General features: G+C 41.1%; 1 protein-coding gene across 6 annotated transcripts in view; it reads left to right on the forward strand.

Moving 5' to 3' along the window:
- Positions 1-2219: 2219 nt before the first annotated feature.
- The window catches only part of SLC7A2 (solute carrier family 7 member 2), a 51455-nt gene continuing 32561 nt past the window's right edge, over positions 2220-21113 (forward strand). For 2 of the 6 annotated variants that reach the window (XM_027456174.3, XM_027456175.3), the window contains exon 1: positions 19118-19136. Coding sequence is in view for 1 of the 6 variants with exons in the window: in XM_027456176.3 (XP_027311977.2) it covers positions 18727-18801 (75 nt within the window). In the remaining 5 variants the exon portion in view is untranslated. Of the gene's footprint in view, positions 2359-18486; positions 18802-19117; positions 19137-21113 lie in introns of those variants that run through there. The other 4 variants (XM_027456179.3, XM_027456177.3, XM_027456176.3 and 1 more) reach the window with 4 other exon arrangements.

Raw genomic sequence — 21113 nt, forward strand, 5'->3', positions numbered from 1 at the left:
GATAGGATCTGGCTATTCCATGTGTTTTAGGTCATGGCATTTCAAAAACCCACTTATATTGGATGTAAATATTTAAGTTCACACTTTATAGGCAGTTTTGACAGTGGAAGGCACACATGACTGCTTCAGGTGGAATCTTCACAGAGGAAAAGTCCTTTGATCTAATAGCTGAAACTTAACCTGTTAATTACTTAACTGCAAGGATTATGGTTATTCATCATGAAAACTACATTTACTACTCCTTGCCCGAAGGGCAAATGGTATTTAGACCTAAGAATGAAACAAAAGAGAATAATCTGCAATCTGAAGTCTGCAAGTCCTCTCACAAAAACAAACAAACAAACCCAAAATATCTAGGCATGCTGAAACTGGTCCAGGCCTTCATGGACTTTGCCTGCATCCTTAGGATTAGCCTCTTCAGGGCCTCTTATGGATGTGGAGTGGGAAGAAGCACAATAGGGCTGGTATAAAATCTGTTTGGAAGTAAGATTGCTTATTTTTTGGTGAAACACGTGCAACATAATTACCTTTTACTGAGGATAGTTGATGATGCTGTGCTATTGTTGGTCTTTTTCATATATTTTCTGAAACGAATCTTAAGGACTGTTCATAGAAATTTACAGAGGAGTTTAGCCCATCTGTGAAATGCTGATTATGTGTGATCCACTAATAGCACTAGGTCTGATTATATAAATATATCATATTTACCATGTTTATGCAGTATTTATATGGTATCAAGTAGTATATAAATGATACAAATTTTTTTTTTGAAAGTTAGATCTATGCAGAAGGTTTAGGTTTAAAGATGTCATATAAAACCACAAAGAAAATGAAGACTTTTATTCACAAGTCACTAGTTCTGTTGTCCACAGAATCACTGTTTTCTTAAAAACTACTGTAGGGTTATGCATGGGTGTGTGTATAATGTATGCATGCACATATGCACACACACCACATATACGGTGACAGACCATCACAGAAGAGAGACAAGCAGATCCACAGCCAAAATTTTAAAAAATATTCCCAACAATTTGACTATAGTATTGAAAATGAAAGGTCTTATATAAGTAGAATATATTCAGGGAGAGAGATTGTGATTGTAAGATTTATTCTGGTTATTCCTAATGTTAGTTATTCATAGCATTAGCTATTCTTAGCCTAAGACTATTCTTAGCCCTAAAATGAGTTGTTTTGGGATATTTGGCCCAGGGGAACAATCTGAATTATTTAAGCTGAAGCAGAGGGAGACACAAAAACTCCCCAACCTGTGGACAGATGGAGCTGCCATATCCCAGGCATCTCCAACAAAAATGACAATGTTTATAGGAAGAAGCAGGGTTTTATGAAGCCAATTGATAACACCAGAATGAAAAGAAGCATTGTACATGTGTCAGGCCTGTTCTGTATCCCATCCTGTGGTGCTTTTTGCAGCTCTCAGACAAATTTTGCCGGTGATGCATCTGAAAAGCAACATCCAAAGTGTGATATATGCAGAGAGCTGAAGTGGCTCTTTCCCCTCCATTCCCACCGCTCCCTGGAGCTTGGCCACAAAATCCCATGTGGAGCCGCACAGGTCATGCTCTCCTACCATGCCTCAGAGCCAGCCTGGGATACACATCCGGCAAGTCATGAGGGCTGCTAGACTCAAGCTGTGAGGGCTGCTAGGCTCAAGTCGTGAGGACTGCTAGGCTCAAGCCATGAGGGCTGCTAGGCTCTTCAGCGTTTTGCAGAGAGGACTTTCCTCTCGCTGCCTAACCAAAGGCTGGGGAGGCATCCCCTGACACTCTCCTCCCTTTAAAACCACGTGGAAAAAAATATTTTTTCTGGCGACGGATCATTAGCCCCTGCAGCCGTCTTTCGGCGTGCTGCTAACAGGCAGAAGTCCAAAGCATTTAAGGCGAGAGATTGGGGCAGAAAACGCTGACAAGTGGCAGCAAGGCATGGAAAGGGGCTGCGGGCGGCGTGTAAGGGTGGCTGCGAGGTGCCAGCACCCAGTGAGGGGAACCGGGGGGCTCGTAGCGTCCTGAGGCGAGTGCCTCCCCTCCTCCCCGCCTCACAGCCCGGAGAGAAAAAAAGGAAAAGCCCCTCGGGGGACCCCAGCCTCCCTGAGGCACCATGGCGCCGCTCGGGGGAGGGGGGGGACACCCACGCCACAGCCTGCCGAGGGGGAGAGGAGGAGGGAAGGGCGGGAAGGGGGTCGGCGGGGCGGGGAGGGGTGAGGCGGCCCCGCACGTGTGGGAAGGCCGGGCATGGCTGGGGGCTCTCTGCCGGGAGGAGCGAGCCGGCTCTCGCCGCTGAGGGAGCCCCGCCGCTGAGCCCGCACCTCCAGCGCAGCCCTGCCCGCCGCCGCCCGGCTTCGTAAGTGGCGCCCTTCGCCCCGCTCGGCGCCGGGACCTGGGGACGAAGGGGGGACCCCCGGGAGGCTCCAGTGGGCGGTGTTGGGGGGCTCCGGGTTGGGGAAGGCGGCCTCGCTGCTCGCCCGGGGGCTTTCAGCGAGCCCAAAGCCGCAGCCGCAGCGAGCTCGGTTCCTCAGGGTTGATTTTAAGGAGCTGTGTGGGGGGCGTGAGGTGGGCGCAGGTCTCTGCTGTGGAGCAAGGAAGGTTCTCTGCTGGCTGTGCGTGATTAAATATAGCAACGCGCTTGAAGTCGGGTGGGCAGCGGGGCTCGCAGCTGGAGAAAGCCCGTCTCGGGAAGCGGTCCTGAAACTGCGCCCTGTCTGGAGCAGCAGCTCCAAATCCCCGATTTTAAGCAACTGGTTAGCCCTTGGCACTCACGGTGCGGTTTGGGTGGTTGAGTGCTGCGGGTCTGAGGCGAGCCTCCCCTCAGGGGGAACCCCATTAAGTGAACAAAATGAGGGCGTGCGGGGTTTTGAGGGGCGCTGCAGCTTCTGCTGCCACCGAACACATCATTCCCCCGAAAGCAACCCAGCGGTGGAAGAGAGAGGAGTTTCCTAAAGCTTGGCCCAAGGCTGTGAGATTCCTTTCAGGACCAAAGGGCTGCTCCATGCTTTGTTTGAAGTGTATTAATACCTGACCTGTATTTATTTTAAAAGCTTTCAAACGCATTTCTCTTTGTATTCTTCCTTATTAAAACCAAAACAAATGCATTGGGAGGCATTCAGATGTTTCAGAAAGGGGAATGTTACACAAGGGACCGTGGCATTATAGAACCTGTTTATATTGAAACCAGCTGATGATCGTTTGATTATCCTAGAAAGACAAAATAAAACAAATTCTCTGAAACTTCATGTAGACATTGTGCAGGTTCAGTACACAATGGGTCTTGGATCAGAATTTGGATTACATAGTGTGGAAAGCATGTTGAGTTCTGGTTTGTGTCACCTAATGGCATTAAAACATGAAGATTGATAGTAAAATAGGCGTAAGGCCTGTGCAAAAACTAAACTTGCTTTCATTGACACCTGTGCTGCCAGATGCAAAGAGACATGGTGCCTGCTCTGTCCCTGTGAGCAGATGTCCTTTGCTGCAGGTGGTTCCACTTGACTCTACCCCTGTCCACACATGATTCTTCTGATCCCCACTGGGCTCTAATATAAACTGGGAAATGATTAAAACAACCCCACAGAGACATGCTGCTACACGTTGTGCTGAAGATTATCTATGGGTGGAATAATCTTCAGTCTAACTGATGTTATTATTAGAATACAACTTGTAATTCTTCACACCTGGATGAAGACTGGGCACCTTGTGAAGTCTTAATGCAATGAAGGGTTGATCCTGAAGCTCAGTATGTTGGCTAGAGTGCATGCATAAATGGTCTGACTAAGACTCTGACCTCGGTAAAAATGTATTTGATGAATATGGAGCTGCTTCTAGCTTTGTACATATGTAGTGTAAATCAAAATCAGTTTGGACTTTTGTAATAAATTAATGTAATTAGCATATTTTCAACCTGTCTTTATATAATTCTAAGGGTTTTTTTTGTTTGTTTGTTTGTTTTTTTGTTTGTTTGTTTTTAAGTTCAAGGTTCTAGCTGAGAAGATACTTAAGGATGATAGTGAATTTGGAGTCAATGTGTTAAATTTTTGATGCCATCTATTAGTTGCTTTATGGGGATATTTACTAAATGAACGTATTAGCATAGTAAGTGGCAGTGAGTACAGAAAGACCAGTAAGATAACAGGGTAATAAAGGTTAAAAAGTTTAAAACCCTTTTTCACTTTCTAAATGTTTTGTCAACAATGTATTTCGAAGGAGTGTTCTGTTTGTAAACCACTGGCTGCAGATGACTGTTACAGTGACTAAAACCAGCCAGAACTCCTGGGTAAGTATGTTGGGTACAAGAATAGATAGAGTAGAATTTCTCCAGGTGGAGATAAATTGCAAGAAACTCATGTATCTTAAGTAAAAAGATGTGAAACAATGATTTTACAAGGGTGGAGATCAAAAATGGGTCAGATTAATTCTGCAACTGTAGAAGAAAAACCAAACCATACAGCAGTTTAAGTGAATGTGGCCATTAACTTGCTTGTAAATGCACCTTGCTTCTACCTTTCAGCTAGCACTCACCGCAGATTAACTGAGAAAAGTTTTGACATTCGTGCATTGCAAAATAGAACGTGTTGAAAGGTACTATGAACATTTAGCTCCTCCTTTTGTGCCTTGCAGGTTTTTGTACATTTTGCAGTGAGCTGTGTTAAGACAGAGGAGAATGAAGGGGAAAGACCATAAATGAACAAAAAAGAGTTTAAACTAAATCTTATTCCCTAATTTATACAGGTTTTAAGATGGTAAAGTTCTCTCAGCTTTGGTTATCTAACTTTGGATCACCTTCGTGCATATTGGTTCTGTAGGTATCATTTTGACCTCTGTCCATCATGTTGCAAGTATCATTCTAACAAACAAACAAACGTTTCCTGTTTTGTTGCTGTCCTGCTTTTAACCAGAATTCCCCCCTGGTCATAGGATGACATACTTTGGGGAATCTTTCTTTTACGTAGGTAATACTATGTAGGGCATTAACTTAAAACATAGGCTGGATGGTTTTAGCAGGCTACCACTCCTGTCTTTGACTTACTGTTTCATTTTGATACTGGAATGATCAGTTTTCTGCCACTTCTTTTCCCTTCTTCCCTCAGGTTTTTCATCAATGATATGTTTTAAACATATTCAATCAACTTTAAGTTGATACAAAGAGAAAGTCAATGGAAATAAAACATCAGGACATGTCTGAGGGCAGGAGGGTGGGAGAAGCAAAGCAAAGCAGCAATAATGTTGCTGGAATGGGAACTTTGAATTCTGCAAAGAAGTAGCAAGCCTTTCTTTTTCCCCTTTTCCAGAGGAACAGCAGTTTGTGACCAAGCTCAGTGAATGGTATATGTACATCAATGAGAAAGGTCTCTAGGTGATGTGCTCAAGGGAGAAGGAAGGGGTTCTTCAGTGTTGCAGCCCTTTGTCCCCAGATTTCTTGCCTTTCTTTCCAATACTGTCAACATCTGTAGATCTTAATTCTGTCATGTCCCAGACAGGTAAAGATCAATTAATGTCATACAGCCAAAGATGTAGAAAAGTTTGCACTGCCATTTGTATGCATATTTGTGACTTTAAATCAGAACTTCAGCTATTCACGTTAGCTTTTTATGTAGTAAGACCATGAAAATATTTTTTTACACTGCTGAAATTCTTAGAAAGAATCTAAAAATAATTGGTGTCAGGTTTCAGTGTCTGAAATTTTCATGTACTGGAAAGTGCCTGCCTTCATGACACCTTTTGTGATTTATCACATCACCTTTGATCACATGTGGTGCTCATTTGCTGTCACAATACAATTCTGATCCTTGGTCTTGTAAATTCTTTGACCTCCTGTGCATTGTCCACTTGGGGTAAGAGTCATCCTCATTCCACTGGTTGAACTAGGTAGTAGCCAAACAATTTAGTATTGATAAGTCGGGTGTCAGGGCTGTTGGAAGGAAACAGTTGAGCTTTCAGAAAATGACGAATGTGTATTCCTCCCTGCTGGGAAAAGCATTCATGTAAGTGATCTGCCACTACAAGTCTGTAGAGAATTTTAAAGGTTACTAGTAAAAGTGGCTTCTGGGATTGTGAAGTTTAGTCATTCCTGACAGTCATCCAAGAGCCACGATATTATCTCGCCTGATCTCAACAGTGTAATTTTTCTGTATAGACGTACTTTGAGGGGAAGATCACTTAGAAATGTGCCGAATGTTGTCATTGTCTTCACAAGTTCAATCAAAGGATTGCATATGTGTAGGATGAGAGATTTCACGATGTAACTAGGATACAGATAGAGGAATGTATCACATGCACTTGGCCATAGAATGAGCGGTTAGCTCATTCTTGTTCTACACAGCTGGAAAAGAAATGCACGATTGCCTTGCATAAAGCATTCTGTTTGCAAGATGGCTATTGAAAATCTCTTGAGAGATCTTCAGATCTTGAGGGATCTTGAGAGAGATGTTGAGATATGATCTGCAGCAACTGTGTACACAGATATCCTTTAATTCTATCAATCTCACTTGACCATGAACCCCAGTAAAAATGAGGGTGGGGAGTTTTGGAGTGTTAAAGGTGGAGAGTCTGATGGCTGGTGTTGGGTTTAGGTATTGGATGCAACTCAGGGAGAGGTTCTGCTGGAATAGCATGTGTAAAAGATTGTCATATCTGTATTTTACTTACTGTGGCTATTAAGACCCCATATGTGTGATAGTTTTGGGTGTGAACATATATATCATATCATATACATAATATACCATATGCATATAACATATATACACCCATCGTACCTTACAAAGAATTAAGCATCAAACTAGAGTAGAATATTACTGTAGTTAAATTTAACGACAGAGGCCATCACAGAGTACCTGTCTATTCACATATCATAATAGAAACCTGGTAGAAGATCTAGCCTCTCAATATGTGGCAAGGAACTCATATTTTGTATGGTGTGGAATAGCAATGGGGTGGATCCCACAGCTCTGATAACAGCTGGATATCATGTGGAGTTATGGCTTCTAGAAACAGCATGGTGTTAAGGATACAGGGCATAGGATGTGAGCTTGTTATGAAGAAATCTAAAATGTTTTGTCTGATTTCTTCTCCTAAACTTGAAGAATCCTTTATTGGTGTCTGAATGGCTGCATGCATCTGACAAGTAGAAGTAAACCAGCCACCCAGAAGAAAAAAAAGGAGGAAACAATCACACGTAAACCATCACATTGTTGTTCTGGTTGTCCACAGGCTCCAGTTCTTCTTCCATGTGGCTTTTTCAGTTGCCTTCTCCTACAGCAGAGCTGCCCCAAAAAGACCTCTGTGCAGCTGCCAGGACAGGTCATGTTTGGTGCCTTCAGCTCCCAAGGACAACTCCTCTGAAATGCAGTGGAGTGCAAGCGGCAGCTGCTGCTTCTGATAAGTTATTAGAATGGGCAGAGTCAGGGCTGGTGATTCAGTGCTGAGCTGTAGTCCCCTGTATCACTAATGGCAAGGTCTTCTTTGCCTCTCTGTGATGTATGGCTGGTCTCACTAAATCAGCTCATTTCTAAAAAATTATTTCATCCGATGTAATACCAGAAAGGGATGGTACTTGGGTAACCTCATTCAGTTGTGTTGGTTACTAGAATTTTGGTGAGCTGTAGGAAGGTCCTGCACTGGCAAAATCCAACTAAATATTCCTCCAGATTTTCTGCAGGGAATTTAAGAATAGTTTGTCAGTTTTGAGATAAGACTAAAGGAAAAGACAAACTATGCCAAGTTATTTTGCCACACTCTACTACTGTCTTCTGTGTATAATAAGCAACATCTCTTCACCTGTGCTTCTTGCTTTTCAGAATGAAGTGTAATTTTCTGTGAAATATATGGAATAAATTTATGTTTCCTTTAAAGAGCGTTCTTCTTTGCGTGATTCTGTTTGGGGAGGAGGAGTTGGACTCTAATCTTTACTTTCTTTAGTGTTAAAACAATGAACTGTGTGGATAACCTGTTCTATAGCTGTGTGAATTCGTGTAGCTAATCCCTAGTCCTAGCCCATTTTGTTTGAGGTTAATTATTTCTTTGGCTGGATTTTGATTGCAAGCTGTTGGACAAGATGGGAAAGTGATTATGTTTATTTTATTTTGTTTGTGCAGTACCATGTGCATTGTGGTTATGGAATAATTAATAATTAATTCACAAGGAATTTCGAAGGGATTATTTATTGTCCTCTCTTCAGTTTCCTTAGATTGAGAAACATTTCCATATTAGTTAAGGAAAATGTAGCATTTGGTTATCATGAAGATATCTGATTACTCCCATGAGGACTGAAATTAATTCCTCTGAATTCAGTGTTTATGCATGATTTGGTATAATATGGATTTTATTCTGCCCTCGTATATTCTTGGACTATCGTGCAGTTGAGCCCAAACAATAGGATGTGACTTGCCATGAAATACTTTCAGCACTGTGAATGGGGTGAAAAAGCTTGTGGAAATATAGAATTAACATGAATGTCTGATTCGTTTCCAAGGTGCACCGCTTCAGTGGGCTTGCTAGAAGCAGTAGGTTGGATGACTAGGCTGTATTTTTGATCCTTGTAACACGAGCCTGACTTGTTAGGGGTTTCAAGTTAACAGCAAGCAGCTGAAGGTAGCCAGTAGCAGAATTTCATTGCTTCCTTCTGCTGCTGAGAGGGAGAGCATTCAGGGGTGGCACTGGATAAATACGTAGCACGAAACGTCGCTTCTGTCATGTGGGAACTGTGGGCCAGCAAAAAATCTTAGGGCTATTTGCCATGGTAGTTACACAGCAACTCAGAAATCAAGAGGTGGTGTTATACCTGTGTTATACCTCACCAAATGGTGTCTGCACTCTTTCTGCACAGGGACTCGAGGAGGAGTGCGGGCAGGTGAGGGGCAAGGAAGGTGGTTGTGCCATGGGACCAGGTCTCCTCTTGTCCATGGAGCTGGGAGCTTCCCTCAGGCAATTGGAAGAAGTTTTCAGGCGTTGAAAAGCAGATGCTTGTGTGTCATTTGGGGAAAAAAAAAAAAAAAAAAAAAGAACCCTTCTTGTTTGTCCCATGAAAGCACAACTTTAGTCATGCTGGTAGAGTCTGACACTGAAAAATGCCATAGATAACATATAGTAGCAAGTCGTTCTTGCTACGAGGTGGTCTGCTAGGCTGACTGTCCTCCAGCAGTGAGGTGTTCCCTGTCTGATTTTCACAAATCAGACGGAAGAAACTGTCTGTGAGGGAGAGATCAGCCCTGTAGCATGCTTTCCCTAAATGAAGGAAATCTGTTCTAATTGTTTCAACATTTATTCTTGGTGAGACACTGCTTCTGGGTATCCATTCCCAGATTGTTTGCAGTCTCCCATGCAATGTCCAACTATTAGAAATATTTTCTGTGACCGTTTTAATTTATTAGATGCATGTGCTTTATTTGGAGGCAACTAGTTTCAACATCAAACTTAATAACCTCATTTTGTATCTAATTGTCCCAGATATAAACTTTTACAAATCTTCCTGAAAGTCTGTAGTACTCTGTAAAGCCCTCTATGGTGTTTAATTGCCTATGTACTCCATTTCATTAGTTGTCTAAGTAAATAATTTTGATTTGTATTAAATAAGATTTTTTTTCTTTGACTGTTTTTCTGTCCTATGTGGTAACAGATGGGTTGCACTTAGTTCAATGAACCAGATGCAAAAAGAGCAGAATTTGCAGAAAAATAATGTCGATGTTGCATTTTTACCCCCACACAATAAGTTAAGTCAACCTTCTGATTATGTAAAGTGTATATTTGCACTATTTCATTGTTATTGATTAAAATGTACCCACTATGCTCTGGGAACCAGGTAGCCTTCCCCATCCTGATGTGCTCATAGGTGAAGTTTGTGCATTTCCTTCTGAAGCAGTGTCAGCAGAAGCAGCTCTTGTGCTCTGCTCCAGGCTGCTATCTCTTGTTCCTGCTTCAGTAAGCATCCCTCTGCACCTGCACAGCTCTTTGTGCTACTCTGCAATGAGCTTGGTTAGGAAGCCAGCTCATTTTCTTTTTTTCTTGGGATACTTTTGATCAAGGATTGGTTCCCTGTTCTACTTTATCACATGGCCACACACGTGGCTGTGCAGCCACAACTAAGGGATGCAAGGATGGATGCAGAGAAGAAAGTAAGCTGCTTCACTTGCACTGCATTGTGAGAAACTATCAAAAATTCCCCACATGGCTGTAAAACATGCAGTAAACTCTCTTATCCTCTCTGGTTTTTGTTTATCCTTCCTTTTAGACCACCTTTGGTCACAGGAGTGCTTTATCCCTCAAATTTAAGAGTTAGGTTTGGGCATTTGGAATCCTATTTTTCTTGTAACATAGGCACTCCTGTAAAATCTTAAAAATTATTCCATATTTTTTTTCCCTTTGGACTGGAGCTTAAAAAAAAAAAAATCAAGAAGATGGCACTCACCAAGTGCATTTTTGCTGGTGATGTCTTTTATACTCACTTGCTAAATGACTTGTACATGAAACTGCTTTTATGAAGTATTTTGGATCATCCATACTTTGCATCTGTTACATCTTTACTATAAGTGTGGTTCCATTACTGCATATTTGACCTGTTCCTGATCTTTGTTTGGCATTGTAAATAGGGAATATTTCCATAGGAACCAGCAAAACAACCCAAAAACCACTCTCTCAACTCTTATTTGCATTTATTGGCAGAGTATTGCAGGCTGTCAGAATTCTTTAAAGTGATCTCATGTTGCCTGTTTATGAGAACATGTCACATTACCGTCTATTTGTCCAAACAACTGCCTAATGGTTGTTACAGATATCTCCTCCTGTGGAAGGTGGGTGAGTATGGTAACTATCTTCTTTTAATATAACTCGGGGAATGTTGAAAACCACAGTATTTTAGCGCGTCTGAAACCTAGCCGATAAAGGCGTGGGTTTCAATGTACCATGTTTTGTAAGGATCTGCTAACAAGCACTGCTGATAACATGCAGTCAGGCAATGGGATTATTTAATTGCAGCTGTTTGCAGATGGCAGAAAGGCAGCAGAAATACAGGGCAATGTGACTGGTGCTCACAGCATTCCCCTGAGAGACAGCTCGGGGTTGGAAGTGGTGGCTGGAAGGAAGGCTGGAACTTGCAAGCAAAGCAGCTCACTGTTTGGAGTTTGACTTCTACCATGCCAAGGGAAACAGGAGTCTGGCAACACACAGCGGGGCATTTGGGATATGCAACACTGGGTTTCTCAACTTTGCTGGGTGCAAACCCTTAGAAACAAATCATCTGAGTTGAAAGGCAAAATCAATGGTTGGTGGAGCATCTATCTCCTTAGGGAGGCAAGCTTGCAAGTGCTGCACATAGATTCTTCCTCGGATGGTAAGCAAACTTCTTGAAAAGTTCACCAGAAGTCTGAAGGAGGACCTCAAGCAGTGGTATATAGCGACTTTATTCACTACTTCCATGAAGTGCCATTTTCATAGGCAGCTGACATAACTGCTGGCTTGACAGTGGAAAACATTTGCATTTCTCCTAGCAAATTTGGCAAGCAGGATTTCAAGAATAACAACAAAAAGTTCTCCACAAAACTCGACTGGGGAAATAAATTTGTAAACTGGAAAGCCTATAGAAGTCATCTGCCTGGATGTGGAGCTGGGTCAGCCTGGGAACTTGCATAAGGCTGAATATCTTACCACAGACTTCTACTCTGGAGGCCCAGGAGGGGAAAGGGGAAAGGTTAGATTGCCCCATCAGAAATACTGCGGTCCTTGACATTAGTATTTTTTGTGACTGATACTGTTCTGCTGAAATTTATTTGGCTTCGTTCAGTTTTGCAGTCCAGGTAGATTACTGGGCAGAACAGAAAGATAATGTCTTGAGCACAGACTCTGACATAGGAGCCATCACAAGGAACTTATTTTCTTGCCTCCACAGGCAAAGTTTGATATCCTATCAGCCTTTAAGAAATGGAGAAGTTGGATTTGCTGCATACCACGAAGAGTGAAAATCTGTAGCTGTTAATATCCTACCCAAGGCTACAAATTGAGAAGTAACATATACCATACGCTCAAACTGATGTTTCAGAATATGTTCCCACACCTGGCTGTGTTGTGAGGAGCAGCTGACCATTTGAAGCAAAGAATGGAAATTGGAACAATTTTGCTCCCATCCCGCAGGGGTTGTTCTGCTGTTTTTGTTTTTTTTTTTTTTACTGATCTCCTCTTCTTTTTTAGGTATCGTTGAAGATCTGTATCAGGAAAGCAGATCTGAACCTTCAGCTGCTTCTAGGATCTTGCTCATTAGTTGAGATAGTATGTCAGCATTTTAACATGTTATAGACTATGAAAATTTAAACAATGGCATTTGTAGAATGGAATTCTACAAGTAAAAGATGTCCTGGCTGATACTGTGGGCCTGTTTTGGTATTCACAGAATGGTTTGGGTTGGAAGGGGCTCTGTAGTGAATTAACAATCAAGTCAGCATCCAAAGAAGAAACAATCCCAAGAACAACCAAAGGACTGGTTTTGTACAAGGATGAGCATGTAACCTCTGTATGTGTGTCTTCAGGCTTACACAGAATACCAATTTGCTTCTGGATAGTGGGAAGGAGCTGGTGCCTGGATGCCTGCCTCAGCCTGTTTGCTGTACTTGGCCAATCAAATGGCATACACTGGAACCTTTGGACAAGGCAGACAGCTATTGATATGAAATTTATGTCAAAAAGGAAGTGGAAGAAGCCTAATCCTAGTAGGAGGGAGACTAGATTAGGTACTCTTCTGGAGCACAGGTTCCAATTTCCTTTCCTCCAAAAGGGTTGTTCAGGATTGTGCCATGGAGTGAACCTCAGTGCAGCAAATGGCCAGGGTGACTGGGAGAATACCTTTGAAAATATGCATCTGATCTGAACAAACAGGGTCGCGTACGTATACAAAGGGTTACTCGGCTCTGTACATGCTGCAGTCAGGTTGTTGCAGTGACTCTGGTACAGATGTGGTTTCACTTGTACGTGCCTCTGTTGGTCTGCTGATTCCACATCAAACCTAGTTTGGGTGACGGTTGTGCAGCTAGTCATGAACCAAGCAAATCCCACTGTTGCTCTCCAAGCTGGGACTCATGGTTGGAGAAAGGAGGAGATAAGATCGTAGCACTGTTTCATTACCTATCTGTCTATCTTGGCAGTATCCCATGAAAAATGAGCTAAGTATGGCACTGTAAAGCTCTTTTACTGGAATGCCCTTGGTGTGCACAAATGCCTTCATGAAATTTAGTACTCAAAGAGGGGAGTTTTTTACTTCAGACTGACTGTAGATCTTCAGCTGATGCAGCATTGTCAAATAAGAAGCGTGAAGATCACTTTTGAAAGAGCTGCATTTGCTATGCAAGGCAAAATGTTGGGTCTGCATAACCTAAAAAGCACCAAAGAAAGAAACCTGAACGTAAGAATTTAAGCAGGGGACAATCCTACTGGATTCTGCTTGGGCAAGCAGCTGCCTACCGAAAGAGTAATTCTGCAGGATGCAGGCAGCCAGACTTGAACTGGGAAGGGAAAAAAAGCCAATTCCTGGCTTGAACCTACTGAGCTGCGTTTGAAAGACCTTCATAAACTGCCTCCATCCTTGTTTGAACACGCCTGTAGCAGGGGCTACGTTGCAGCTTCTCGTTGTTTTGACAGTCAGGAAGATTGATTGCACTTCAGGAGGAAGGCAGATGAAGCCACCATCGCATGTGCTTTACTTTCCTTTGGTTGGTTTACCTCTGCCTTTCTCACGCTGTTGATTTTTCTTAGATGAAGCTCTTGGGCAGGCCGTGATTGCAAGCTGGGTGTTACTGCCGGATGAATAATTGCAGGAATATTTTTTGTCTTAGCACAGCTGAAAAGCTTTTTGTTTTGCTAACTAGGACTCGGAGTGTGTTTATGAAGATAGTTTTGCCATGTGGCTACAATCTGTAGTAAATTCAGGGGCTTGTATAACAAAGGCCTTAATTTTGAAGGGATTTCAGGCTTTCTGATTATATGTAACTGAATTTCTGGATCAAGGATAAAGAATTAAGGATTTCTTAGTTATTTATTTTATATATTTTTAAGAAATGCTGACTCTTCCTTCCCCTCCTGTTCTGGAGCTAAAATAGCTTGGCAGCAGCATTTGAACACAGCTCCAGTTAAACCAGTTTTGGAGTGCAGTTTGGCAGGCCAGCATGGAGTAAGGCCAAAGTATGTTACAGCTAAGTTTGAAAACTTAATTTGAAGCTAAAATTGTAGCTGTAGTGAGAGAGATTGTTGTTATATTTGAATAAAACACTTGTTTCTTCCCTCTCCTCCTTTTTCCTCTTTCTCCTGTTGGACAAACTGGGCAAGGCTACTGGAAATCCTACTCTTCTGCCTAGGCCTCGGTGTGGAGAGCAACTCCCCCAGTTACCCAGTTCTTTGGGAAGTAGCCACTTTTTAAACCACGTTATTACTAGATAAAAATTCACTTACCTTAAACATTGTGTGGAGCCTATAGCACTGCAGGTAGCTGAGCTTTATCTTTGCTGTGCCATCGCTTGCAAAGCAGCTGAATCAAAGGCTGTTTCCATCTCCCCTCAAACCTAGCATTGTACAAACACAGCTCCTTCGACTGATTCGGTTTATCTGCTGTTGACTTTAGAAGCACAATTTTCAGTACGAAAGGATGACTGCAGGATATTATTTTTAAAGTCTGTGTAAAAGTGATTGTGCATCTTTTTTTCCCACAGTGAAAATGTCTAGACTTTTCTGAACCTTTGTAAAGCTGTTATCCAGACAAATTAGTTCCACCATTTTGAGCCACATCAACCTCAAGAATTATCCAAATAACTGGGGTCACCAAGTCATTTTACTTCTAGTTATAATGCAAAACAGTGCTCATAATCTGAAAAGCTGACAGATATGAAAAGAAAATTGCTCATCAGCTGCAGCCCAAACTTTTTTTTTTTTTTTAAGGCAGATTTTCAGTTCATTTGAGTGTTCAGAATAATTCCCAGCAAGCAGAGTGGGCATTCTGATGCAATATAATTTGGGCTGTCACCACACACTGATATTTGTGTTAAGCATAGGTGCCATGAAGCATCATTTGTGGCTAAAGTCTAATGCCAAAGTGTAAGAGTAAGAGGTTTGTAATATCCAGTTACACTTTTAGGGAGATGTTCTGTTAATTTGGGGGACTACCAGACTCCAAACCATCACTAGCTTCTCTTTGATCTTTTATACTGCTTCAGAATTCATATCAATGCCAAAACTTAACTCCTCCATATCCCAGGCTTCTCATCTGGTTTTGCCTGTGCTTCCCAAATGGCCTTTCATCCAGCATGTGCTTGTTATCTGTGCTTTCTTTGTGTGCCATATCCTCAGTTTGATAAACTTTGAACAAAGAAATCCTCTGAACACTGCTCACGTTCACTTGGAGTCCGTCTGCTCCTTTTTACACAGGCTTCTCCAAATAGGCTTTGGTTTAAATCCAGGCAATCAAGACTGTGAACATCATTTTGTTTGATCTTCTGTCCTTTGTGTGAGAAAAGGGAGAGAAAAAAATGGCATGAATAAACTGAGTTAAGCTGTTTTAGAAAGACCCATGCTCGCAGTTTTTACAGTTTTCCCAACTGAATGATAACATTCATGCTTTGAACCTGTTAGCAGAACACTTTTCATGAAACAGCTTTCAGAGTTGTTTTTTTTTGTTGTTGTTGTTTATTTGTCTTCAGAGCCTACATTATAGAGCTTTAGGAGAAGGTAGAATGAAAAAGAATTGGAAATGACTTTAACTCTTTAAGGAGTCATGGTATTGTCATCACATCACTGAACCCAATGTGTATTTCATGGTGGTAGGCATAAAATGGTAGAACTGCTCTCTCAGAGGCTTTTTCTGAGATTTATTGTCTGGGATTTTTGTCAAGACAAAATTTATGTCACACGTATACCTGTCACAGCAGAGAGTAAAGATATATTCCAAAACAAAACAATAAACAGTGGAGTTGTTATTCTGAAGGACTGTCTTTGATCTGTTTGATCTCTGAGCTCAGTAACTCTACTTCATATTTCTCTTTTTCCCATGTTTTGGTTTAATAATTATCACCAGTTCTCTATGAAACATTGCCATCCAGTGCTGAGCCCACAGATGTCCTTCAAGAGTAAATTCTGAGCTCCAGACAATTTCACCCACTTGCTGTTGCCTGCCCTAAAACATCCTTTTAGAAGTAGTATAATTAGCCCTGGCTTTTCCGTAGTTGTCTGCAGTTGTGGTGAGTTTTGTAATTCCCATTAGAAAACCCATCTTTTTTAAGGACAGTTTTGAAGATAATGAAACAATTCTATTGCTATGGAGGTGTTTTGTTTGTTTGTTTGTTTGTTTGTTTAATTTCTCTGTTTGATTGTAAGGAATTTCAGAGTATGTAATGTAGAGAGTATGCAATGTATTTATGTAGCCTTGTGAACTTACAGCTCTTCTGCTTAGAACGTTACCAAGTTAATATTCACCTATACCTGACAGGTAGAATAAGTTGCCTTGAAATATTAAAAAAAAACAAAAAAAAACCACCACATGTATTCATGCTGTGTAGTTAGAAGAACACCACTTTTCATTTTCATACTTAGTGTGCATCTTTAAGGATCATCAGAGTGACTAGTGGTGCTGCTGGAGAGTTCCACTCAAGGAGGTAAATCCTCTACTGTCATTCAGAGGAAAAGTAAATGCAAACATTATGGTACACAGCAAGCAGGTTTCCTGTGACAGGTTTCTCTAAGTATCTGCAAAGTATCAGATTTCATTAGTTTTGTCATCTGTTTTAAAATTTTGTACCTGCTGACTTTGGGAATAGAGAGGAGGGTTTTTTAGGGAAATCTATGCCAAAATCAGACAATGCCAATTAATTCCAGGTGGCTCATATGGCATAACTTTAAGGTTGATTTTTTGCCTTTTGCTCTTGGTGGGAAATTGTCCTATACATAGAAGGAAAGATTTTTAAAACTGTATGTGACCGGCACCAAAAAACACAGGATGTTTTCCTGTAATTTCCTAGACCAAATAGCAACCTGTTTTCTGGATATGGCTGATTTTTAGGTTTGTTCTGATCACCTTTTCCTCCTGGGACAAGTAAGGAAAGGTTTGTGGCCAAATCCTGCTTCTACACAGACAGGCACTTTGAACTCAAGTTGCTGCCATCGCCACCAGAGCTCGTGAGAAAGTGAGGGAGGAGGACAAAGTTATTCCAAAATTGTGATCCAGCCATAATAACAATGAAGGCCACCCAGAATTAAGCCATCCTTTTGGATAGTAGACACTGAAAAGCAACCCAAGAAGTACTGTGGTCAGCATTCACACAGAAACGCATGTACACAACTCTGGGAAGGACTGAAGAAATCTCTTTGGTGATAACCAGTCAAATTATTTGCAGTGTCTGGAGTTTTGGGGGCCTGACTTGTGGGTTTAGGGTGGTTTTTAAGTAAGTAGAATTGGATGGATTAAGATCTAGTGTTTTACTGAATTTGCTCTGCAATTAATTCACAGTGTGGCTGGAGATGAGGCTAATTTTTGTATACGTTTAGAAAAAAAAAACATTTGAATTTAGGAACAAATAAGGGGAGAAGTATCTTGTTGCACTTAAATTAATGCATGATAAAAGAAAAGAAAGGGGACCATTTAGCTAAAGAACAAATATGAGATAGTTTGGTAATATGCTTGATCAATATGCTTGATGTTCTCTGTTGCTAACATTCAGTGTTTCTTGGTTAGAGGAGGAATTTGGGGGAATTCATGATTACCTGTGTGATTCTCAGTCAGAAACATATTGAGGGTTTGCCAGTGGTCTGTGTTCACTGAGGGTACAACTAAGAATCATAAGTTTATAGGGCTTTCCATTGGCTCAACAGAACAAAACTGAGAACTGGCTTTCACCAGATCTCTGTCTGAGAGAGGAGATGGGCTGTCCCAGCCACTTCCCAGTTGCTGTGTGATCCAGATTGACCTGAAACCATAGTTGTGAGTAATTCACTTTAACTAGTGCATCGCTATTTTAGTGCAAGCAGCATTCATCTAGTTTGTTCCTCCGTGTTGTTTGGTAGCCAGTGAAGTATCTTCATAGGTACACTAAATGCAACTGAATGTTCATATGACCTTTAATTTTTATGAGCAGAACAGCCTCCTGGAACAAATTGCTGAACTGCTAAGCTGCTAGCTCTTCTAATGCCCTCCAGACAATTCATATTGAAAATAAAATTGCAAGTGGAGAACCATCATGCTGTCTGGTTTGAGACAACATGTGCACACACATGTGTAGGGCATTGTCTGAGAAGTCTGTGTGATTCCATGTGCCAGGTAATATTTTAAGAATATTCATCACTTTATGACCCTATATTTGTGCTGTCTTACATGCTTTTTACTCCCTGCTAGAATGTCTCTACTGCTATTGCTGCACTTGCTCTGGCTTTGTACCAGGAGCGAAGATCTGGTTTCTTCAGGCAGATGTGCCAACATTTCAGGCTCGGTGCAGTCAATCAGACCTGCGTAGCTCTGCGAGGTGGCAGCCTTCGCCGTGGTTATGCAACTCCCGTGCATGGCTGCAAGTTGATTAAGACACGAAGGAATGGAGAACCCTACCTCTTTTCTTGAGGGAAGCTCACAAAGGGTTTTACGTGTATCTTTTGAAGATGCTGAGCAGAGCCTTGCTACCTGCAGTGGTGCCTTCTGTGGCAGAATGGAGCCCTTTGGGCTGTGCAAGCGCAAGCTGCCTGGAAAGCTGCAGTGCACGGTCAGGCTAACATGGGGTCACTTCCCATAACCATTGCTCAACCTCCTGGATATCTGTGGTCAAGATCTCAGAGTGTGACTAGCAAGGTCAGTGTTGATTTTTGTTGCCTTTTAAAGTCTTGGTCACATTTTAGCATGAGGTATTACATGCAGCTGAGCTGCTTATTGATTTGATTGAGAAATGTGATGAAATTGAAAGCCTTTTCTGAAGATTTCTCAGCTGAAGGTTATAATGCTCTTCAAGTGCTGTTCCTGGTGCATTAAATGTAGTGTGCTATTTAAAGCTAAGAATGAAGAGGGAACTCTCTGGCATTAGTTGCCTCAGTTATAAATAATTTTAGATGTTAGGTTTTATATGATGTGGGCATGCACAGTGTACATTCAGACCGGCTGGCTGGACTGTCTGCATTTAATGTCAAAGGGTAATGCTCCGCAAAAGGGTAGCTGTAGGGACTTCTTCACAGTCACTTTTCATTTGGGGGATTTCATATTGGAAAGAAGGGCTGTTTGATGCTGCAAGGTGCAAAAAGTGCCCCAGGGAATGCTGGGGGGTACCTCAGTGACAGTGTTGTTTAACCCTCCTAGGATTAAACCTCGTAGAAGGAGTTTGTTTATGTCATGTGAACTAACTGCTCTTGTTTATGTTGTTTTATGTTGTTCTCATCTATAAACCTAAAATAAATGACAGCAGCGTGCCTAACGCACTGGTTCTATCTGCTGTGGGAGACAGCTACCATTGCTGTGAGGCACGTTCATGGTGTTAGGCATGCCATTTACAGGGAATGGAATCAATATATTTATCTGATTTATTTTTTAAAGTTCTTACCAATCTAGAGATGGATCCTACTTTAAACACTTTGTTTCAGAGCAGTATTTGATTGCAAAGGAGATTTGTCAAAGCCTTTGCATAAGAATCTCTTGAATTTTTACTGCCTGAGACTTAAGGTAAATGAAATACGGAAAATAAGCAGTGTGTGAATCTCATTTTTAGATTTCTGTAAGCAAGAGAAAGCAAACTTGGCTTTTAGCACCTGCTATAATTGGCAGATTATTTTCATTTCAGGTGTTCCATGCTAAGAAAGTGGTGGCACCTTGATTTAGTGACCTAGTGGCATCAGATACATACTTCAAAAAATGTTTTATTGAAAGACTATTACTCATTCTTATATCACTTCTTATTTATTCATTTATTTTTTTTTTTTCAACAGGAAAGCTAACAAGGAGGTTGATAAAGATGTGTCTGGGAAATAATTTCTGCAATGGTTGATTTAATGCAATGGTTGATTTAATCTCTGAAAATAGTTGAACTTAAAGTAAGCGGTCATAGTTGCTATGCATTTTAGGCTTTCAGAGAAGGGGTTGTTACTCTAAAAATGCTTCAAAATTGGTTGCAAGTGGCTAAATCTGGTACTGAGGGCATTTTGTAATCCCTTTAAAATGACATCTTTTCTGTATCCCATAAAAAGGCATATAGAAGCAAGTGAGATAGGAATTTATTTCCTTCCATGACACTTTTGGAAGCAAAGCCATTTCCAGTATAATCTATGAATTCCTTCAGTTTTAAATGAGAAAGATTCACCCTTTCTCTCTCCCTCACTCTCTTTTCTCCCTTCGCTTGCCCTCACAGGAAAAAAAAGTAATATATATATATATATATATATATATATATATATATATATATATATATATATAAAATTGAATTATTTTAAATAAATTTCAATAAAACTGAAATTTCATTAAAATTTGAGATGGGAAGGAAGGAGGGAAATGAAGCATGAGTCATTAGTTTGTCACTTAATTTCCGTTGTTACACTACACAATGATGCTTCTTTTTGTGCTGTTGAGCTGTTCCCATTGAGGTTGCCCTGTGGAGTGCACAGGAGCACACAGCCTAAACCTTTCTAAAAAGTATGTAGTTTTTATACCAATTTCAGCAGCCACCTCAGGAGTTTAAGCACATGGAAAGGCTCTCGCGATTTCTACTTTAAGATTAGTGGCAAAGCCCCTTCTAGCACATCACCAGCTTTTGTGCAAATCAGTACAGTTTTCAGCAGGGAAAGGTTTGGGATTTAATTTTATCCTTAAGTCATTACTCATATCTTTGTATTAGACCAGAAAACAAAATCAAGGATTGTATTTGCATGTACAGCTCTACTGGTTTGGCAAGGCTTTATTTTATTTATTTATTTATTTTTAAATTTTGGCTGTTTTTGAAGAGGACAAAATAGATGGAATTGATCTGATTTAGGTTTTTGCTAATGTCTTGCACAAGAGGATGTAATGGAAACTTAGTAACCATGGGGTAAGAGGTAAAGCCCTGTTACTGATTAAAAACAGTAAATAAAAACAGAAAGCTGCATATCATTTTTTTTTTCAGGCATTTTCCATCATGGAAAATT

This window comes from Anas platyrhynchos, chromosome 4, assembly GCF_047663525.1.
Source record: "Anas platyrhynchos isolate ZD024472 breed Pekin duck chromosome 4, IASCAAS_PekinDuck_T2T, whole genome shotgun sequence".
Taxonomy (NCBI): Eukaryota; Metazoa; Chordata; class Aves; order Anseriformes; family Anatidae; genus Anas; species Anas platyrhynchos.